The sequence below is a fragment of the Laetiporus sulphureus genome, assembly GCF_001632365.1.
Source record: "Laetiporus sulphureus 93-53 unplaced genomic scaffold LAESUscaffold_45, whole genome shotgun sequence".
In the NCBI taxonomy this organism is placed as follows: domain Eukaryota; kingdom Fungi; phylum Basidiomycota; class Agaricomycetes; order Polyporales; family Laetiporaceae; genus Laetiporus; species Laetiporus sulphureus.
Window position 1 is genome coordinate 27,038 of NW_024468554.1, and position 21,673 is coordinate 48,710.

General features: G+C 51.8%; 9 protein-coding genes across 9 annotated transcripts; 4 read left to right on the forward strand and 5 right to left on the reverse strand.

Annotated features, from left to right (window-relative positions):
- Window positions 1-270: 270 nt before the first annotated feature.
- Window positions 271-1,165, reverse strand: LAESUDRAFT_729738 (uncharacterized protein). The gene is made up of 4 exons (XM_040909697.1): window positions 1,097-1,165; window positions 799-1,042; window positions 550-712; window positions 271-492 (listed from the first exon to the last, which is right to left on the reverse strand). The coding sequence occupies exons 2-4, from the start codon at window positions 898-900 to the stop codon at window positions 422-424; spliced, it is 336 nt and encodes a 111-aa protein (XP_040760517.1). The 5' UTR covers window positions 901-1,042; window positions 1,097-1,165; the 3' UTR covers window positions 271-421.
- Window positions 1,166-1,736: 571 nt separating this feature from the next.
- Window positions 1,737-4,182, forward strand: LAESUDRAFT_660830 (copper radical oxidase; the record flags this gene model as incomplete). Its single annotated transcript, XM_040904894.1, has 3 exons — window positions 1,737-1,856; window positions 1,910-2,573; window positions 2,630-4,182. 3 exons carry the CDS (start codon window positions 1,737-1,739, stop codon window positions 4,180-4,182), a joined length of 2,337 nt encoding a protein of 778 aa, XP_040760518.1.
- A 653-nt stretch (window positions 4,183-4,835) lies between these two features.
- LAESUDRAFT_661018 (uncharacterized protein) lies at window positions 4,836-5,532 on the reverse strand (the record flags this gene model as incomplete). Its single annotated transcript, XM_040904906.1, has 5 exons — window positions 4,836-4,895; window positions 4,946-5,017; window positions 5,071-5,138; window positions 5,192-5,414; window positions 5,461-5,532. Coding segments are annotated over 5 exons (495 nt in total), but the record flags the coding sequence as incomplete, so codon positions are not given.
- Window positions 5,533-5,726: 194 nt separating this feature from the next.
- On the forward strand, window positions 5,727-8,141 carry LAESUDRAFT_729741 (BING4CT-domain-containing protein). Its single transcript, XM_040909698.1, has 8 exons — window positions 5,727-6,232; window positions 6,332-6,436; window positions 6,488-6,638; window positions 6,690-7,088; window positions 7,147-7,410; window positions 7,465-7,742; window positions 7,792-7,834; window positions 7,890-8,141. Exons 1-8 carry the CDS (start codon window positions 5,757-5,759, stop codon window positions 8,010-8,012), a joined length of 1,839 nt encoding a protein of 612 aa, XP_040760520.1. The 5' UTR covers window positions 5,727-5,756; the 3' UTR covers window positions 8,013-8,141.
- A 584-nt stretch (window positions 8,142-8,725) lies between these two features.
- On the reverse strand, window positions 8,726-10,103 carry LAESUDRAFT_660846 (uncharacterized protein; the record flags this gene model as incomplete). Its single annotated transcript, XM_040904895.1, has 5 exons — window positions 8,726-9,174; window positions 9,243-9,304; window positions 9,587-9,653; window positions 9,721-9,795; window positions 9,986-10,103. 5 exons carry the CDS (start codon window positions 10,101-10,103, stop codon window positions 8,726-8,728), a joined length of 771 nt encoding a protein of 256 aa, XP_040760521.1.
- A 2,048-nt stretch (window positions 10,104-12,151) lies between these two features.
- LAESUDRAFT_388555 (uncharacterized protein) lies at window positions 12,152-12,875 on the forward strand. The gene is made up of 3 exons (XM_040902283.1): window positions 12,152-12,279; window positions 12,336-12,450; window positions 12,502-12,875. The coding sequence occupies exons 2-3, from the start codon at window positions 12,406-12,408 to the stop codon at window positions 12,817-12,819; spliced, it is 363 nt and encodes a 120-aa protein (XP_040760522.1). The 5' UTR covers window positions 12,152-12,279; window positions 12,336-12,405; the 3' UTR covers window positions 12,820-12,875.
- Window positions 12,876-14,153: 1,278 nt separating this feature from the next.
- LAESUDRAFT_684617 (uncharacterized protein) lies at window positions 14,154-15,940 on the reverse strand. The gene is made up of 8 exons (XM_040905858.1): window positions 15,367-15,940; window positions 15,157-15,312; window positions 15,015-15,093; window positions 14,846-14,954; window positions 14,773-14,792; window positions 14,651-14,718; window positions 14,556-14,596; window positions 14,154-14,505 (listed from the first exon to the last, which is right to left on the reverse strand). The coding sequence occupies exons 1-8, from the start codon at window positions 15,661-15,663 to the stop codon at window positions 14,202-14,204; spliced, it is 1,074 nt and encodes a 357-aa protein (XP_040760523.1). The 5' UTR covers window positions 15,664-15,940; the 3' UTR covers window positions 14,154-14,201.
- A 1,938-nt stretch (window positions 15,941-17,878) lies between these two features.
- LAESUDRAFT_716570 (uncharacterized protein) lies at window positions 17,879-18,434 on the reverse strand (the record flags this gene model as incomplete). Its single annotated transcript, XM_040907266.1, has 2 exons — window positions 17,879-18,355; window positions 18,411-18,434. 2 exons carry the CDS (start codon window positions 18,432-18,434, stop codon window positions 17,879-17,881), a joined length of 501 nt encoding a protein of 166 aa, XP_040760524.1.
- A 713-nt stretch (window positions 18,435-19,147) lies between these two features.
- Window positions 19,148-21,564, forward strand: LAESUDRAFT_738494 (uncharacterized protein; the record flags this gene model as incomplete). Its single annotated transcript, XM_040910903.1, has 6 exons — window positions 19,148-19,328; window positions 19,379-19,790; window positions 19,843-20,431; window positions 20,491-20,723; window positions 20,786-21,311; window positions 21,361-21,564. The coding sequence occupies 6 exons, from the start codon at window positions 19,148-19,150 to the stop codon at window positions 21,562-21,564; spliced, it is 2,145 nt and encodes a 714-aa protein (XP_040760525.1).
- Window positions 21,565-21,673: the final 109 nt, after the last annotated feature.

Genomic DNA, 21,673 nt, shown 5'->3' on the forward strand with positions numbered 1-21,673 from the left:
ACGGGCTTGTCGGCTCTGCAAACCGGCAGATCTGTGCGTGGTAGCCATTCTGTGATGGCATAACTCATCGTTGTGCACGTTCATTTCGCTCACTCGGTATATGCGCCCATTTCTTAGGTTAACAGCTCAAATATGCCATGGGGAACTGCCTTGATCGGCTTGAACTGTCAGCAAAGCGAAATACTACGCGCCGCACATTTTAACTGATGCCGCCCACGGCACACCTTCACTTACACCCATACATAGGTACATCAGGCCATCCAATCAGATGCGGGCCCTTCTATCTACGTCGGCATGGTCTGGAAGCATTCTCGGGATGATCGATCATTAGCCGTCTCCGCAGCAGGCTTCTCTCCAGTGCAATAGCACCGCCTTGTGCTCAGCACGTCTCGTTCTGACACGACGTACCTTGGGCTGCTCTCTATCCGCCCTTTGTGTCTGGAGGTTCTATGTAATCAAAACTCTCAGGCGTGCAGCTCATATTTATCATCGGTGCGTAGGTGCAATTTCCCATGACCTCGGTCCTCATGTTCGGCGCACGTATTCTAGGATGAAGAACACATGGCAGTAGAATCTGAACACACATCAGCAAGAAACGCTGGGCTTCGCGCGACTGGTCATCCCCGCCAATGTGGCGTACGACCATAAAGCATATCAGTAAAGGCGTGACGATCAGGCGACGGGTCATGCTGATTTTTTCGAGAGAATCAAGGTGAGCATGGTGCATCTGTTGAGCCAACAATCATTAGGATACGGCGCCCTGCAGACATGAGGCTGATATGTGATGAACTCGTGCAGAGGTCTCGTGTACAAAGAAGTCAGCTTCGCGCGAATCAGAGCGGCCCACGCACCAGAGGCTCGGTCGACTCCCACCTCCGCCGAGTCAACCTTTCTCAGCATCGGTGCTATTCATAACGGAAGCGATCAGTCTATCACATGGACTGATCGGGGCTATACGCAAATGTCGTACGAAGTGCTGAGGCACAAAGGCCCACAAGGCTTCATCCTGTTTGCAAGTGACAGACTGACTGGAGTAAAGCAGGTAAATGCAGATTATTGCAGGCCTTGAAGCTACCCGGACCATCAAATTCGCTAGGATTTTGATTTAATTCCGCCACAACCGCTCGTGCTATTTTTGTCGAGCTGGTGCTATTTATGCGCGTTCATGGCTTCTCCCTGCGTCCTCCAGCATGATGGATGCAAGCGAAGGCCAGCTTCGAGGCGACGCACCGTGGTGGAATTGAAGTAACGGATCAATGACAAAAGGGGTGAAGGAATCGAGGGTAGTCACTGGAACATCTGCCGGCCTCAGCATAGCCGAAGTGGGAGAACATCCCAGCTTCCAAATTTAAGCGAGCAAGAGCGCCGGAGATGACGAGCCAAGGGAATGAGGGAATGGCCTAAAAAGAGTCGAGAAAAGCCGCGGCGACTCTGGGATGAAGGAGTGGCGGCGAGGACTCACCGTAGAGAACTCTAGCTCTGCGATTTTCCTAGCCGATTTTCAGGTAATTCCGACGCGCGCCAGTCTGGCGGCAAATCGCGGCCATGAAAATGATCGGTGCGAAACGGCATCGCGGCAGAACCCCGTCACAATATCCTTCTTCTCAATCCTTCGGCCTCACAACGTCAACGTTGTTTGTTCGTCCCACACACTCCTTTCCAGTTTTCGACGGCAGCACCGTGCTGCCCATTCTCTCCCTCTGTAAGGGTCATCGACGTTCGCAAATTCTTAAAGGATGTTGCATCGCCAGCTATCGCTGCTGGCGGTATCTCTGGCGGCCGTCGCCCCTTCGACGCTTGCTCATACGGCCGGAACCTTCGAGGATGGAGGCCACACGCTTGTCAGCGCTATGATGGTGCGTGAACTTTCCGTCGGTCCCGCGATATCGGTCACAACTTTTCGTGTAAGATGTTCTTGGGCAACGAGGAGATTGTGTACATTCTCGACAAGGCAGAGGGCAATGCCGCACAGATCAACGGGCACCCCGCGTGGGGCGCAGCCTACAACATTGGCAATCGGTCGGCGGTTCCTATGCAGGTCTACACCAACACGTTCTGCGCGTCCGGCATGCACCTGCCCAACGGTTCGTACGCAACCTTCGGCGGCAACGGCGCTGTTGGTCCGGGCGGCGACATAGGCAACGTGCTCGCTCCAGGCGGCTATTCCGCGACGTACGACACGGTATACGACGACGCCTCGGGCTCGACGTCTATTCGTGTCCTGGACCCATGCTCATGGTCGGACTTGAACAACACCGAGTGCGCGTGGTACGACAACGCGACGGTGCTGCATATGCAGCAGCAGCGGTGGTATTCGGCAGCGGAGCCGCTCGGAAATGGAACGGTCGCGATTATCGGCGGCTTCGTCGAAGGAGGCTACGTCAACAGGAACTACCCGAACGAGGACCCGGAGTTCGAGGGCGGCGCAGCGAACCCGACATACGAGTTCTACCCGAGCACGGGTGAGGCGACGGTCATGAACTTCATGATCAAGACATCCGGTCTCAACTCGTATGCGCACGCGTACATGATGGCGTCTGGCAGGATGTTCCTGCAGGCGAACATCTCCACTAGTGAGTGCCGCGTTGTCAGTTTGGCAGATGTGTCGCTGACCATATGTCCTTTGCAGTCCTGTGGGAGCCAGATACGAACACGGAGTACGATCTGCCCAACATGCCGGACAATCTCGCCCGCGTGTACCCTGCGTCCGGCGCTACGGCGATGATGCCGCTAACGGTTGCCAACAACTACACACCCTCTGTTCTGTTCTGCGGCGGCACGGACATGGACGACTACGCGTGGGGGAACTACTCATGGCCCTTCATCAACACGTTCTACTATCCCGCCTCGGCCAGGTGCCACTACATCACCCCGGAGTCGGACTCGCCGCAGTATATTGAGACGGACCCGATGCCGGAGTCTCGGACGATGGGACAGTTCATCCACCTACCCGACGGCAAGATGCTCGTCGTCAACGGTGGAGAGAACGGCACAGCCGGGTACTCGAAGATGACTCTGTTGATTCAAAGCTGGGCAGATATGCCGTACGGCGAATCGCTCGCTTCCGCCCCCGTCGGACGTCCTGCAGTCTACGATCCGACGGCGGAGGCAGGCTCACGTTGGTCTACTACAGGCTTTGACACGTCCAACATTCCTCGCCTGTACCACTCGTCTGCCATCTTGTTGCCCGACGCGTCGGTGTTGATCGCAGGCTCTAACCCCAATCTCGACGTTAATACCTCGACGACCTTCCCCACGACGTACCAGGCCGAAGTGTTTTATCCCTCGTACTTCTCGGCGACGACACGTCCCACGCCGCAGAACGTGCCCAAGAATCTGTCTTACGGCGGCGATCATTTTGATGTCCTCGTTCCCCAATCGTCGTACTCTGGCAGTGCGAACGATGCAGCTGACAACACGACGGTGTGGCTGATCCGTCCGGGATGGACCACCCATGGCATGAACATGGGCCAGCGCTCCATGGAGCTCAACACCACTTACACGGTCAACAGCAACGGGTCTATTACGCTGCACGTAGCGCAGCCTGTCCCGAACCCGAACCTTTTCCAGCCGGGTCCGGCTCTTTTGTTTGTTACTATGTCAGGTATTCCCAGCAATGGCACGATGGTACTCATCGGCTCCGGCGAGTTCGGCACCCAGCCAACGTACGCTGCATCCAACTTGCCTTCCAATGAACGCCTGGACGGCGTGTCTGGGTCTGCAGGCAACAGCAGCAGCGCTTCCAGCAGCTCCAGTTCGAGCTCTGGCTCTGCCTCCGGCAGTAGCGCAACGGGCAGTGCGGCGCAGAAGAGCGGTGCGTCTCACACAGGTGCCATCGTTGGCGGGATTATTGGCGGCGTCGCCCTTGTCGGGATTCTTGGTGCGGTTTTCGGTGTTTATTTGGCTCGGCGGAGACGCAGCGTCGCCCAGCAAGCCCCCGGCTCGATGTACGCTATGTCTGCGGCCGGAGGCGCGGGCGGCGCTATGGCCAATCGCGTTATGCGCCATTCTGACTCGAGTGCCTTTGTGCCATTGCAGCAGGATAACAGGAGTAACGCATGGGACACAACAGGCAATGCGAGCAGCGTCAGCCTGCAGCCGTATCAAGACGAGCCACGCACTGAATCCGATTCATATTACCAGAACCCACCGCGCACTAATGCTGCGGCGGTGCGATACTAGAGATAGGTGCTTTTTAATGACCGGACTTGACTCTTTAGGTTACGTTCTCTATCCGTGTCTCTCACGCTCCTTCAACGGCTACTCTGTCAACGAGGGTAGGATAGTTGATCGGGATTGTGAGTGCTCAATGGACTGTTCCGCGTGTACATCTCTTTCTCATCTCGTTTTTCGCTTTGTATGACGTATACCCTTCCTGTTGTCCTGTGTACTTCGTTGTAGTTTTGCGATTGTACGCAACTAGATCCTCAAGCAACATCTCCCTGAATGACCGAGATGCTCACTACGACACGTTTCTTTACTGCTCTTTATACATGTTGACACATTATTGGACTTTTGCCGACCCTGTAGGACCGGGAAGGATCCGGAGAATTGGGGAGGGGAGAGAGGATGAACAAAGAAGACTGTTTGTCATTCGTTGCAAAATGCTGTATCCCGTCCTTGATAATGTTCCTATCTTTTGCAAAGCACAAATATTCCCGAGAGCCGATCCTCGCTGCGCGGATAAAGGCCTCGTATGAGACAAGTAGGTATGGAAACTTTCGCCAAAAACTTGCGGGGAATCCGTATGATGCAGGAGTCCCTTCTTTCCGCCTAGATTCTGCTGCTAGGTAGTACCGGGGAGCAAGCTGTCGCTGCGACATGTATCTGCTATCTCATCTGACAATTGGGTTCACACCTCTGGCAGCGAGATAATCCTTCGCTGCGGTAGCACTCTGGGTGCATAGTGAGACCATGAGGTGGTAAATACAATCATATAACGTACGAGGCCCTTGACCAACTCGTAGACACTCTTATCGTGATACCGCAGACCAGTGGCTGGATCTGTGTAGGGTCCCTGATTACAAGCGTGTCAGCTTGACAACGGTCCAACGAAATTCAGAAACTCACTTCAAGGCCTGTAATGTCACAGTACCGCTTCTGAGGCAGCACCGAAGGTGGCGCCTCTATCGATGAATCTGAGTGTGATGTCTTAGTGAAAGGCCTACTCGGCAATTATTGAGATATTTACACGTAGGCATGTCTTCATCAGAAGTACCATCAACCTGTTCGCCATCGATATCCATGCTCTCTTCCTTCTGTTGTCGTCTTCGTTCTCGTTCCTGCCGTTCTCGTTCACGTTCCTGCGTGAGGACTGCCTTTAGGTTTTTAGTCCTACGGCTAGCATTCTTAGTATAGTTCGGGTTCTTGAACGGTCTTGGCTTGTTCATGTAGGAAAATTGTTCTACAAGAGACTGATGACAGGTCAATGAAACAATACAGCGCAACCCGCAAACGTACGACTACTGGAGGTGTGGGTGATTCATCGCTTGTGATAGCGACATTTTTCCGTTTGAATGAGCCCTTCGGAGGCCTTTTGACGACAGAATATGTTGACTCTTAATACAAACTCTCCGCAATGCAACAAATGACTCACATTTCGGAAGGTGCGTTGAGACGATGGTGAGGGTGGCCTTCAGATCTTGATCTTGATCAAAATAGTGATCACGTGACTGAACGGCCAAAATCAAAGAATAATTCTTGCCCAACAGCCATAGTACCTCGACCGACGTCTGCACACTGTTTCTACTGGAGTTATGGACAATCTAATCGCCAAGGGTGGTGCTTTAGGATTTGCGCGGAAGAGGCGGCGAATACACCGTGACGATCCGAAACGAAAACCGGATCCTTCGACTATTACATCCACATCCACATCGAATGACCGCACTTTGAGCTCCGTTGCATTGCATACGAACCTACCGAAATCTCTGCGTTTGGACTCATTACCTTTGGAGGGGACCCTCAAATATTCGCACATACAGAACAAGAAACTCCGTGCACAACTCGCTCGACAATCGGCACAGTCTGCACGGGCAAAGGCTCTCGTCAAAGATGCGGAATTATTGCTTACCGAGGAGGCAGGCATGATGGAGCTAGAGGAAGAGCTAGAGAGGACATGGAGAATTGGACAAGACGAGATTGCTCATGCGGCAGGACAGGAGGCAGCGAAAGGAAGGAAAGAATGGAAATTAGATGGTGGCCCGTACCGCTCGAGGTACACACGGAATGGAAGGTATGTCGCTGTCTTTCATTGGTGTTCGTTGTCGTGAGGTGGAAATTTGCTGCTTCATGCCAATCTACCAAGCCGTCTGAGTTTTTGAACTATTCACAGGCATCTCGCGATTGTCGGTAGGAAAGGCCATGTCGCTACCTTTGACTGGCAGACAGGGACGATGCATGCAGAGCTGCAGTTGCGTGAGACATGTAGAGATATCACGTACGTCCTCGTCCTAAAATTTGGTACAACTGCTATATATCATGTCTCCAGGTTCCTCCATGATCATACACATTTCGCTGTGGCGCAGCAGAAATACGCCTACATATATGACCGAGATGGCGTCGAACTCCACTGCCTAAAGGCACATATCGAGCCTACAAGATTAGAATTTCTTCCCTTCCACTGGCTGCTGGCGAGCATTGTACGTTTACTCAGCGCCTACGAGTCTTATTCGGGACTCACTTGTCTACAGGGTAATGCGGGCTATCTCAAATACCAAGACACGTCCACCGGACAGCTCCTAGTCGAGCACCGTACCAAGCTTGGGGCGTGCAATACCATGACGCAGAACGTGCACAACGCCGTCATCCACCTGGGCCACCAGAACGGGACTGTCACTCTCTGGACGCCGAATCTTTCCCACCCTGCCGTGCGTCTGCTCGCGCATCTTGGCCCTGTCGTCAGCGTCAACGTGGACCCGAGCACTGGCGGGCGATACATGGCAACCGCAGGCCAGGATGGCGTGGTGAAGGTGTGGGACTGCCGAAATTGGAAAGGAGCAGTGAGACAGTGGAATGCAAGGGGAGGCGGCGGAGAGCTTGAGTGGAGCCAGAAAGGCGCGCTTGCGGTTGCCACGGGAGGGAGCGTGAATGTGTGTCATCTGTAGTACGCGGCACTTGGGAGGATATTGACATACTCGCCTTCTGCAGGTGTACACCAAACCCTCGATACAGACGCCTTTCAGCGCATCAGTGTCACCGCCGCTGTACCTCACCCATCCGATACCCCATAGACCGCTATCCTCCGTTCGGTTCTGCCCATTTCATGATATTCTTACCATCGGACACGCAAAGGGTCTCTCGAGCATCCTCGTCCCCGGATCCGGCGAGCCGAACTTCGACAGCGCCGAAGCAGATCCGTTCGAGAACAAGCGGGCGAGGCGGGAGAGGGAGGTCAAGAGTCTGCTGGACAAGGTAAGCATATTTCAACGACGCCGGACACTGCACTGCTGACAGCATCTATCATAGATTCAACCCGACATGATCATGCTGGATCCCGAGTTTGTCGGCTCGCTGGCTCCGCCGCCGAAACTGTCAACTGCGGTGGATGGCGATGCGGATGTCTCCTTCGCACGCCTGCCTCGGCTCGAGCGCTTGCGTGTGCAAGGCAAGGCTGATGAGACCGAGGAGGGTGACGAACAAGATGGCGAAGGAGATGCAGAAGACGGCGATAAGGCTAACCGGAAGCTCACGCGCGAAGAGAAGGAGAAGAAGAAGATGCGGGGGAAGAACAAGGCGCTCAAAAGGTGCGTACTTCTGCGCATGTAATGAATTTGTCTTATACATTTCCCTCAGATATCTGCGTAAGCAACGCAAAAACGTGGTCGATCCACGGGCGGTAAGTGCTTGGCGACGCTTTCCATCTTCACGTCTTGTTGATATTTGCTTAACAGGTCGCAGTTAAGGCGAGGCTCGACAAGCAGAGAAAGGAAAGAGAAAGAGCCAAGACCGCTGCAATTGCGACAGAGGAGCCGCGGAAACCGTCAGCGCTGGATCGCTTCAAGAGGCCTGCTTGATAGTATCTCTTTTGGTATTAAAATGTGCTGTGACGTATTACATAGCGCAGCAATTGAGCACGAATAGGCCCTCGACTGATTCAACAATTTGTAGGATGGATCTGATCAAAGCACTTTCATTTAGTAAGCCCATTTTCGTGTCATTGCATGGATCCTGCTCCAAACGCTGCAACAGATAATCTGTTTTTACTAAGTTAGGTATATCTGTGAACTTCTCACGCTCGTGTCATAACGGCTAAAGTGCCGTGTCACCAGCATGAGTTCGTCTAGCCTTCTCGCGCTCTCTGCACTGATCTCGATAACTTCGTCTTCCAATGATGACTCTCCGAACCGCATTGGCGGGAGCGGTGGGCTCGGAGGCCTGTCGTGGTCGTAGTCCACGTTTTCTTCGCTTTCTTCAATCACTGTCACGTCCGGACTGGGTGAATCCGGATCATGGCGCATTCGGAGTTCATGATGTCTTCCAGCTTTCTGGATGTGAAGCTACGAGTTGGTTCTTAGTGAAAGTATCACATGTCAGCACGGACAAACACCAACCAGCATTCGACAGCCGAGTATAGAATTGGTCACTATGGAGAGCCTGAGTGCATCGCCACGTTAGCGGATTGATAACTGATTCGCACTACAGTTGCTGTACTCACGGGATGAGGCCGAAGAATAGTGCAATTTTCTGCGAATGTCACTCATGTTAGACAAAAAACAAGCGCATTTTTTCATTTGCTCACCTGTGTTTTCCAGACGATAAAATTCGCCAAAATTGCAGCGAGAGCACCCCCAAAGTAAAACATCGAGTCTCTGATGAGCACCATCATGAGGTATGGTGTGGAGGTGTCCTCCCGCGACTGCTGCACGGTCTTGATGACGGATAGTGCGAAGAGCACGCTCTCGAACACTAGCACTGGAACCCAGTACGCCCAGGCCCAGGAGCGAGTGGGGATTGCGATGCAGCCGGTCAGCTGGGAGCGCAGTCCGATCACTGCATAAGATGACAGATGAACGTCCAAGTCATTATGAACCATACGTGACTGACCTTCGAGACTGTATATGACATCGCAGATTATAGCTGACTCTGTAGCAAATTCCAGCAGAAAGAGTACGCATAGGCCGACCAGAAGGCGGCGATCACAGCGGTACATAACGTACAGTCTCATGATGAGGATCGCTATTCGTGGAAATAATTAGCGCAATGAGAGATGTCGCAATGCCCACAGAGTACACAAAGTCACTTACCAGAAATGATGATACGACTCAGTAAATATGCGTAGAGAAACCAGTTGAACCAGAATTTACAACTTAACGTCTGTTAGTGTTCTCGCTATCCGATTCCAACTGCCCTAAAGGACATACAACTAAAAGCGAGGACAGTCTATTCAGTTTTTTCCATCGTGGATCGTGCGCGTGTCGCGATTTTACTTACTGTGAGATCGGAGGTGTGGTTGGCTCCCATTACTAGCTCAGTAATCAGTGCTTAGCATCAAGTTTTCGGTGACTGATGAAGAGTACTCATACCAATATTATCGAATCTGCACTAGCATTAGTGGTCTGTTGGGAATTCATGTGCCACCGGGACGTACACGATATTCAGCAGTCTGCGTTCCATTCCACATGGTAAGATAGGAATTTGTCGAAGAACCACTACAACTCACGGCCAGTATCTATTCTGGAAAGAAAATTATTCAATAGACAGAAGGCGCTTCCAAAATCGTACTCACCGCGAAATAAAGAATGCGCGTCCATACGAAACGGCCGCGCCACATGAACTCGACCTGTGTCGAATGACTGGCTTAGCCCGGTGCGGTCAAAACTGAACCCTTCTATAACGACTCACTTCGTAGTCTAGGGTGAGAGCTAATGACAGAGATTACTGGCTCAAGGAAGAGCTGGTGAGTGATTGGGAAAGTTTCACTTGCCAACGTCATATACCAGCAAGGCCAGTGACAGCACTACGGAGAAGGTCATGTCAGTAGCTTGACCGCTCCATCCTGTATAGTGCAGCGTACTCCAAAACATTCGATTTGTGCGATATGCGTCTCCGGATGAATTTAAGTTGTACAATGTGATGATTTCCGCCTGGTTTGGTTCATCATCCATCCTGAAGGGACAAGCGAAATGCGGAAGGGATGAACGGGGTCGAGCAGGTCCGAGGTCCCCGACGAGTGACCAGTGTTATATGAGCTGCCGACGATGGGATGCATGTATGATGATCATGATGTGCCCCGGTCTGAGACATCTCTCTCACGTTGAAACAGATCATCAAAATTGTTCGGCCCCCTTGAATTCTATCATCACAGTTTCAAGCTCTCGTTGTGGTGCCGCATAGGATGCGGAGGCTGAAGTTATGCATGCAGATGCAGCATGATCGACCGCAGGATCCAGGGCAGCTCGTTTCGCTGTACGAGGAAAGCTGGCTCAGTTTTTAGAGCGCATAAATCAGATCCGTGAGCGATGAACTGATGGCAGGCGAATACGAGGAACATCTCACTCCGTGGTTCGCAAGGCTGTTCCTCCGAAAAGCTCCAACTAGTCAACGGTTGATCCGGAGTTCAAGAAAGGCGTCACATTTCCCAGTAAGCACTCGGCGTGGTTCATTCCCTGCCAGTCAGTGGTTTGCAATGCAATAGAAGCCTCACTTCAATTCTGCTGTCCATCGTCGTGACATGAGCTAAAGAGACAGTACGACAGAGGCAGTGAGGTCTTTCGGCAGACATCGTAGTACCGATAGAGGATACAGAAATCATTCTCTATCAGTACCATTGCACCTCGAGCAAGCGGATCAACAGCTTTCTATGACGCTCACACTTCGAACCATACCCTGCGAGTGTCAAGAAGATGAGTTAGAAAGGCATAGTGACCAGAGGGGGAGATTCACGCTGTCGGTGTGACATCGCGCGACTGTGATGCATATATCCGACCGTGACTCTCAGTCTCTAATCGGACTCCCTCTGAGCCAAGCTGTCAGCTTACACTAAGCGTCAAGGTGCAAAGTTAAATCTCGAGGAGGTTGTACTGCTAGTCATGAATGCGTGGAACAACACCACCGGGAAGTTGAGTCACGCTATCCTCAGTCATTTGTCATTTGGCAGAATATCCTGAGACTCGCAGCTCCGTAGGATTTTCTGTATGAACTGCAAGTCCGTGTCTGTAGCGTGCTATTCACGCTCGATGATGTGCATCTTACTCGAACGACGTTATGCCGGCCAAAGGCCTTGCTCAACTTGAGCGTCAGCTGAAGCCAGGTGGCCACCGTTGAACTTCGCGCACGTTTTGGAGTTTTCCGCTTAAAGCATCATATTTCGAGCACCCATCACGGTGAATGGACGTCCTGTGTACTGATACCATGTGTATGTGCACTAGCTGAGCACAAGGAAAGGGTAATGCAAAGGACAAATCCAACTCAAGTCCGTTGTTGATGCGCTCTGGTCGCTGACTGCATAACATTGCTTCGCCCTAACATAAATTTTGTTTATTCAGCCTGTCGAAGAAGAACTGTGCAGAATGGAAGTCTGCGATTTATGTCGAGCGCGGCGCACAGGCAACTCGGAAGCTGGTCACCGTCGACATGACGATTGAAATCTCATCGGCTGCTGTGCAGACATTGATCAACTGTTCACCGCCACTCTTGCTTCATCGACGCGTATGCACTTGCAACACTATCTTCCATGGGCATCATGACCGGTTGCGACGCCACAGTCTATCCATACCGTCTCGCGAGCATTTGGTTTCCTTCCTTTGGTTACACTGATGTGACTCAGGTGAAATCGACATCCAATGCTCAGCAATGTGCTCAGTGGATATGGCTCTCGCGCGCACATCTTTTCTTGACGTCTTTTTTGCAACCATATGGCAGATGACGGTCACGATGAATAACCCCTAGCTGCTTTGATTTCTACATCTATCAGTCGGCTTCGCCAGAATTTACGATGTTCATCCGTTGGTTGATATTGTGCGTGCCTTGCAAGCAACTTCCTGAAATAAGATTATTGACCCCACGTCAACGGCGGGTTTGGGTACCGATGATGTCGCTGTCACTAGTAACCGCACGGAGTTCATCGTCAAGGCGATAGTGGTAGCTATGTTCACTTGCGGAGCGCTGAGCTGGGGTTGGATCTGTCAAGATCCCCTAAGTGCTAATACAATACATCCCATCTTGTTATCTTCATGCATTTTCTACAGCTCGGCGATCGCAAACATTAGTGAACCGTCTAGAGTGCGCATGTGCATGTGTAAAGGATATGAAAGTGGAGGGCCGACCGATTGGAAACTGGTGGTAAGATGCAGGCTTTCTTTGTTGATCACTGACGTGACACAACATGCATCTCGCAGACTCCATACTTGCCACACCGACAGATACAGGAGCTTCCTCGCAAGGCCGTCCGTGATAATTGATCATTCCATGCTTACATTCGCTGCCAGACCATACAGTCTTCCTACTGTCGAGGTGCTTTTGAATCTCTGTGTTTTGTCAAACAAGCTCTATATCTCCGTGTAGTACACGGTGTTCATCATCATCTGCCTCGGCACGGGACAGGGGAACGCAGAAGCTCGACAGCGGCATGATCGTGCAAAGCGGGCCTTGCCAAACGCCAACAATGAAGTGACAGAGCTATATGCGGAGCCGTCATCAAATCTAAACAAAGTTTGGGGAATATGGAGGGAAGTTTTCCGACCTGAGCGTTCAGACTTTGGTTTTGTACCGCCATCTTGGTTCATGGACACGTTGTGCCGCTTCTGTCGTCACATCCTCCGAGCCTATATTTTGCTACATCTGTTCAAACCGTCTACTATTGCTCATATGTGTAGTCTGTAACAGATTCTACGCAAGCTTTCAAAATGTACAGAGGCTTTCTACTCACATTTGACCAATTTACGTATGTCACTCAAACCCATGCATTGATGTTTACGGTTACAATTGCAAATTCTATATTTGTGAGTCGCACCAGATTGTCACGGTAATTAATGACATTTCTGTCGCTTGTGGGTCGTCTGGAATCGTAATTACTTAACAATCGCATTCCCCGTCTGTTCTTTGCTCGGTCTGACAGGTGAGCATGAATATCAGCTTCACGAGTACGATGTTATTATCTAATGCTGCATATGGTACAGTCTCTGGTATCGTTGCCATATACATGTTATCGAAGTCCTCTCCGTTCCAGAATATCGTCCAAGAAAGCTTAGGCAACTGGATAACAAGCGATTGTATGCCTACTCTTTGGTGGGTTGACAATCTCTCTGGGCGCCGTGTCTCTTCAATTCATTTCGCCGGATCGCAGGATGAGGTGTATTACGAGTTCGTTTCCTCGATTCTCGGCTTATCCTTAGAGAGGAACTGACTTTTGTACGTGATGTGCAGCTATGATATTGTAGAAGATTCGGCGAACGAACATAGCTCGACGGCACGCCTCGTTAGATCCACTCAAATCGAAATTACTGTGGAAGATGTTCAATGTACAGCAGCAAACACGATTGAAAACGCACCGTTTGACCATATGCCTATAGTAGTCTCAGAATGACCAGGTATCTCGAGTTCCCATCCGAACGTCAACAGTATTTGAGACATCTTCTATTTAGTTTTATATAAGCTCAGAGGTAACCTCGGATTCTCGACGAACGGACACTATGTACATTGCTTGATATCGCATTGACACTATCGATGTCGCAGGGGTGGAATGGCCGAGGACGGCAGACAGTCCGCAAGCAGCGGTAGTACGACAAAAGGGTTCTCGACCCGGGAATATGAGGGATGCTTTACAACTTTTGGGTTCAGCCTCGGATCACGAGATGAACAAAAGGAGAATGATATTTCGAAGCTGTCCGCTCCAAGAACTCCGCCAAGCAGCGTAATGTACGATGCCATTGTGCCACCTGTACGACATGACGCCGGCAGACAGACGGCTTGTTGGAGAAGTACAATGTCAAGTTGAAACTTGATATGCATGGAATAGGTATGTAGGAATGGGTATCACAAAGCACGACGTTGTGTGTATGAACAGGACGTCAGCATGTGTAAGCGCGTTCTCACTACTTTCCGCCCAACGTGCCGCAAACCTGTTGGCGGCGAAGCAACCTAACGTGGAAAAACCTCAGACTTCAGCGAATCTAGGAATATTGAGGACTAGATTAGAAACATTTATACTTTTTATCGTCAAGGGTACGGTGAGCAAACAAGGAACGGAGATATCATGCATTCGTCTATGGTAAGTCAAGGCTACTGGAGGATTTGAACTTGATCGGGCCTCCAGTTCCATCGTCGGTGTGTACTACTCGGGTTACGTTGATGGCAACCCTCCGAGTCATACCGAATGACTCCTGGGCGGCTTCTCGAGAGGCATCCATGTCAACTGGCGATACATGAGCTCTCTGCGCCCATCCCATGCCGACGCGAACGTTGATGAGCATGAACGCTATGCCGGCTACGGCACAGTATGTCTCGCTGCATGTCGACTGTAGATTTGACTGGATACTGTAGGTCACGAAGAATAAGATGGTCCAGGCCCTGTCGGTTCTCGTCAGCACCTTGAAGTACAACTAGTGTACTTAGCTCACGTGTACAGAGCGGCACTTTCGACAAGAATTCCTGTAACGCCCTACGGATGCCAATCTCAGTGAGCGCAAGAAACCTGGGTAAATGAAGGACGTACCATGAGACTGCTTCCACCAAAACGCTTAGCTTCTTTATTGGCGTGCCATATTTTACAGGCAATCATGGCTAGTTAAGACCATACACTGTCAGCAGTGCCTTGCAACCATGCAACCTACTCACCAGTGCTGTACACGTTCGTACTTATTGTCAAAGATCAGACAGAGATTCACCATTGCGCCAAGTCGTGACTCACCATAGCGTGAAAACGCAATTTGCCGTAATCCAATGTCCAGTAGGGGCAAAGAAGATGTCGCCGCCTGCTCTTGATCTCGTCAACTCGTAAATCGAACCGACTGTGCACACTGTATAGACGATATCTTGAATGGAATGTATCCTATGCACGAATTGAAAGATGATCCTACCAGCCAAGCCAACCAAGGTGGATGACGGAAATATTGCGATATACCAATTATATCCCGAAACGATCCACAAGCGATAAATCTGGGAAGGGAAAACGCGCCTGGGTATGTATATTGATCATGCATGCAGGATTATAGAGCGTACGATCATCGCATCACCGATAATGAGGGATATCATGAGCACAGCTGTTTGGGTCACTTCAGACGGCTGCGATGCATCTTTGTAGAACTCGACTGGCTGTGTTCCTTTTTCGTAGTAAAGGAAGGCCTGAAATAATCGGTATACCATGATGATCCAGTGCTGCAAATTATCGTCGTGTCATCAGATAGTCGAGCTTCATGGTGATCCACTTACCGCCGTGTTCGTGATCAGGAGACACACCGCAGCTATGGACATTGGCGTGAGATACACCATGTTGCGTGTCGCCCTGGGATTTGGCGGTAGACTGGAGACCTGCGAGCGACGATACTGAAGAATGTACATAGAAAAGAAGGAGAGTACGAGGAAGATGCCATAAAAGAGACTTTCCATCACCGCAGTCGCGAGGTTCGCAGACAACACAGGTACTCCGGACATGATTCCACAATCCTGCAAGCAGAGTCGACCACGGGCCCCGGTCTGAGTGGCATACTCGCGGCGGGACGTCAACATGAACGTCTATATACGACCTGCGGAGCATCAAGATCGCACGCGAAGCTGCACTTAGCATGGCAACTGCTCTAGAATAGTAGGTTATGAGCAAGCAAGATGGGAGAGCTTCGCATGCACTTCGGCCTGTGCGAGAATATCCATGGGTTGTATGAGGGAAAGGAACCGCGCATCGACATATCCACATATGACACTGACGCTGTTGGTTGATTGCGCAGGCTGCGTCAGCAGATATCTGACATGTTCCTAGCAGAATCGCGCCCCAGGAGTCTGCTGATCAGTTGTGGTCCTTGAGTGTTGCCTGATTGAGCAGAGAATAGAGACGATATCATGTGGTCCGGACGGAAAGCTCTCTGACGCCACAGCTTCTCATTCCCTCGTCGCTGAGCCGACTATCTCATGCTCGAGGGAAGCCTGGCGAGAAGCCTACCCTCGCGGAAGCGAACATTGGCAGCCATGTGATCATCAACTTCGCGCAATTCTCAGCCCTTGAAATTGCAGCACCTTATGAATTGCAACCGCGCCAAGGACGACCCAAGCTTGTCCCACTGGACGTATAATCAGCCAAAATCGTTATTGAGGTCTTCCTCCCCACTATTCAACGGCATATAAGCTCCAATGGATACCAGAAGATGATAAAAGTACGAGCCAGAATTCTTCATCCGACGCTGTCCTCACTAGCACCAGCCATCGTGGAGAGTGCTCAGATAAAGATACAACTATAATTCAATAACCAAAGTGACGAGAACAGATTGAAGCACCCCTGCAATATCAATCCCACCCGAAAGAGTCCAAGACCAGTTCGACAAAGCAATCTTTGTCAGATCTGGAGCAAAATTCAATGCATAGGAGATGAACGACAATAAGCTTTCTCCAAAAGACTCCGTTACGACATTCCCAAGGACCAGGCAGCGAGGAAACGTCAGCGACGCGAATATCGACTAAGCAAATTGTTGCGGTCATATCATAAGCGCGGCGAAACACCTTCCGATAGTGTAACTGGCGGCAATAATAGATGAGATCCACGAAGACGCAAGAAGTGCCATCGGCCCCCGCGAAGGAGACCGCTGAACAATGGGCTGTTCGATAGGCGATCAAGCTTCGATCGCCGGCCATGGGAGCAGAGTATCGATTGAACATTTTCTGCTTGGATCTGGTTTCTATGATGCCGTAAATTGAGCCACGACCATGACGTAGCAGGAACTTGCTGAAGGCGGCCTTTTTTCCGTCGACACGGTCACAAGCAAGCTTCGGTGGACGGACGAAAAAGCCCATGGCAACGTCAGACAGCGCATGACGCACGCGCGCAAATGTCCCCACAGATATTGCACAGCTATTTGAACTGGTCGAATAAAGGCGTGAGCTGTGATATTAGTTGCAAATTGACCATAGCAAATACGCCTCGATGGGGAACAAAGACTGAGTCTGCAGCATGCTTGTCTTATCAACAACGCAGGCAAACGCACCTCGCACGACTCGCTAAGTTGCCACCTCGAACACCTCTGGTAGCGTTGGTGGTGCCCACATCTTGCATTCAAAAAAGCCAAGGCAAGACACCGTTATTTAGCAAGGTCTTGAAACGAGAGTACTAAGCTTGGGGCCACCGGGAACTACCGGGAAGCAGTGATTGGACAAGGAACATCCAGCGCTAATCGTGTTTTCCTTTCAGCTTCGTTGGACTTTCCACGACGGCGTACATGTTAATGTTCGCACCCACCGCAGAGGTAAGTCTGGGTGCAGCAGTTAAAAATGAATTACGTATAGAATCTCTTTGCTTGTACTGAAATTCTGAGAGAGGGAACTGTGCGCACTGGAGCAGAGACATTCGCAAGCGTGATTGTGCTAACAGCAATGATAGCACGATCTTGACTTGTAGATGCGATCCATTCAAAGCTGGTATCAACTTTCATGCATGCACTGAATCCTGATGAAGGAGACGTGGAAATGTACACAAGACTTGTATTGGATTACTTGATTCGTCAGGTACGTGCCTATTTGCTCTGGTATGTGAGCACAGATCCCCGAGACACCCGCTTACTTCTCTCGCCGACAGAGCCATTCGTCCTTCAGTCATGGCCCTACACCCCTCTCGTGTTGTCGCACCTATTCCCCTTTACCTCCAACAGGACGGCGATCATCGTGAAGCTACCATTCGCGATCTATGTACAATCATTGCTGCCAACGATCGCCCTTGAGTTGCAACCTGCATTTCCCTTTGTTATATGGCGCCTGCGAGCTTCACCTCATCCCTCCACGCAATAACAGCGGCAGCATCGCTGTAATTGCGTGGAGAATTGTGAAACGATTGTTCTCGCATTACAGCCATTGCTGCCGCCTCGTCATTATCCCCGGAAGGCGCTCGATCGAGGACAGCAGGAGGGCCCGAGACGGGCGCAGGGATGCCATAACGCCGCAATATAGCGAAGGGCAACTGGCTGATCATCGCGCCGAACTGCTCGTCCGTCAGAGGCGCCTGGCGCCTCAGAGGAGGCGCGCGAGGTCTGTTGCTGACAATCTCCCGTGCCGGATCGCCATGTCGCTGGTCTTCCAGTGCACCTTCGTCGTGATACCATCGTATGTGCACGCCCATGCGGTTTGGTGTGGGCGCGAGAGTCATGCGGCGAAGTTCCTCGTTTGAATATAGGCCGCAGACCATGGAGAGCTGCCGACGCCGATTCTGGTCATACGCCGCGTTCTATGAAAATAGACGTCAGAACGCGTCGTGAGGCGATGAGAAGACAGGAAGTCACCTTATGATACCCTGAGTGGGCCATGTTGTTTTGATGGGATGCGAGGGCACGATTATCCATGCAAGCTCACGAGGTATTGCTCGCATGTAGAACAAGGGCACTCTTATTCAATGGTCATACTCTGACGACGCCACATGGCCACTGGATAACAGAACATATGCGAGAATGCTGATGCTCCAATCCTCACGTTCGGTGGGCCACGTTCGTTCCTTTACATAAGGCCGCAGAAGAACGGGTGCCATTATGTGCTGTCTGTGATCTTCTTGGCGGGCCGCTAGGCATATTCACATATCAGTGACTGGATGGTAACAGGTTAGTATGGGCATCATGGCTGCAGATTCAGTTAATGTGATAAACTCTCCTCCAAGAATAAAAGCGAATAGGACTGTTCTTCTTCTAACACACATCAACATCTTGTTTCTGAACTCAGGCTTTCATTATTTCCCGACGAATGTGCATGGGTTTACGTCGGACGAGTGAATGGCACTTAGACACGTGTGCCATCCCGTCACGAACACGTGCCGATGCACCGTCGCGTCGCGTTAACTCACGTGATCGTATTTCGCGTTGATTGCTGTCACCGCGTGCATGCCACCCCGCTCGCGCGTGTAACGCACATTCTCAACTCCTTTACTTGGCCTATCCACCTCAGGAAAGTTCTTCCAGTTTTCGTTTACACGCGCGACCTTCCGGCTTTCATCTCGCTCATCGTCGTGTCTCGTCTACACTGGGCCAGCATGGAGTCAATATCGAGCAGGAAAGATCTCGAGCAACAGCAACAGGCTGAGATTCACAAACAGATTGCGATTTTGCAAGCACAGCTCACCAAATCTTCCACATCATATCCTACACGCACCCCGCCAGAGCGGAAAGAAAGACCGGAGTCTGACGTGCTAGTTCCTGCATCGCCATCTCCAAGTAAGCTCGCGCGTGCGAAATCGCTGAGCTCCAGCTGACTTAGAGGTTAGAGAGGAAGAAGTCGAGCCATCGTACAAGCTACGGTGAACGAGGCAGCATGTCTGTGCGCTCTATGAGTCAACAGTCGCGCTCATCTCAGACACTCTCCTCCTCTCAATCATCCGTCGCTCGTAACGCAACGGCTCCGGCTCAGAAGCAGGTCCCATCTACTGTGCTACAGAAGCTAGCCAAAGCACACTCCAGAAAGGACACGCAGCTCACTCCAGCTGCCATCACTCGTTCCACCGCGTTCACAGAGAAGCCAGCTCCTCAGGACGACACCGTACCTCAATCGAATGCACAACAACGCGATGACAGACTCGCACTCGTGGAGAAGCTAATTCCAGGGCCAGTGGAACACAAGCCGCCATTTGACGACCCGAAGTTTGAGAAGCTGGAGCCGTGTTCGGGAATCCGTCTCTCGTGAGTCCATCACGTGGCCTATCCCAGCTCTATCCACCTGACACACGCACAGCTCACGCTCCATATCCCACGAAGACTTTCAGGACTACCTGCGCGGGCGGTACTACCTCTCGCCCTCGAAGCTCTACTCGGTCGTCCGGCTGCTCCCAGACAAGCAGGGCTACGACGTGCCCGTATGCGGGGACTGGCTGACGATCGCCGTAGTCGCAGAGCGGGGCCAGATCAAGCACACACAGGCACCCGTTGGCATTGGGCGCGAGGACAAGCTCGAAGATGAGGAGGCACAGGACAGCGTCGACAACTTGCTGCTGAACACCGACCGCACAAAACAACCCAGGGCCGGCAAGAGCAAACAGGAGCCGCCGAGAGCGAGCGGGAAGAAGTACGTGAACCTGAAGCTGGTCGACTTTGGTTGCCGCGAGAGCGCATCGTCCGAATCCGCATCCAAGGCCATCCGCGGGGACGCGATGCTGTCCCTGCTGCTGTTCGAGTCGGATAGCTACGATGTCATCACGATGAAGGATGGAAGAAAGGAGAAGGTGTACAAGGGAGGGAGCAAAGGCGCGTTCGAGAAGATGTCGACGCTCAGAGAGGGCGCGGTTGTCGCTTTGCTGAACCCGAGGATACTGAAGCCATTCCAGGTGCGTACGATCTAATTCTCTACTACCTTCGCGCTCATAGCGGAACCCTTTCTCTGCAGCGCTCATCAGACGCACCGCATCCTACAGATAATATCCTCGCGCTCACTCCAGAGTCGATCTTCTCGGTCGCTGTCATCGGCTACTCTCAGGACCTGGGCATGTGCACCGCGATCAAGCGCGACGGCAAGCCCTGCGGGAGCTGGTGCGACAGGCGGATAGCGGACATCTGCGAGTATCACATCCAGCATGCCGTCGAAAGGAAACGGGCAGCCAGGCCGGAATTCTCGAACGGGTATGCGACACGTTCGCTCATGTACTTACGCCCAGCACTCATCAATTTCGTTTCTGACACAGCACCTCAGGGATGTCCACGGGTGCGAAACGTAGCAAACCCGCGTACGACCCCGCGCGACAGTGGGGCCTTAAGCCGCCAGACAACGATGGCGCGACCTACGTGGTCTCGGGCCACATCGTCTCCGGTGCGAACGATGCAAAGTCGCTGTTCATATCCGAGTCGCTGGGGCGCGACGCGCAGGCAAAGGCATCTCGGAGGGGATCAGCCAAGGCTGCGGATGAGGCACTCCAGAAGCTGTTGAAGCGGGACAGGGAGGGCACGAAGGCTCTTGTCACCGCGCGCGAGTTCGGGAAGCGCGCGTCGAAGGAGGAGAAGGGCAAGGCTGTGCCGGGAAAAAGGAAGCGGGAAATCGATGAGAATGAGAGTGGGACCACAGGAATGGATGGCGAACGGGGCAGCGCCGACGAGGAGGAGCCACGGAAGAAGAGAAAGACTGCGTATTCGGCGCAGATGATAAAGCGGCTTGGGTTCGATCCGACTGCGAAAGATGGACGGAGAGCGGCAGACGACGAGGTTCAAAGCAAGGTGTGTACAGTTGTAAAGCTCATCTGATCCGATGCTAAAATCCGGGCAGCTGGCGGTGCTGGCAGCGTTGCAGACATCCAGGCGGCAGATCCATCTTGGACCTCACCCGGGGAAGAAGAACAGCTGCGTCCAGCGTCCCGCCTCCTCAGTTCACAAGTCCGAGCCAAAAGTACAGGAGCGGAAGGTGCTCGGCAAGGTACTGGACTCGTCTCCTGCATTTGTAGATTTGGATAGTAGTGATGCGGAACTCTGATCGGTTGGATTGGGCTGCTTGATCTGCATGTAACGTCTGGATTTGCGCAATCTGTTCACGAACTTCCGCAGCATACTCGCATTGACAGTGTTTATTTACATCCCTTGCA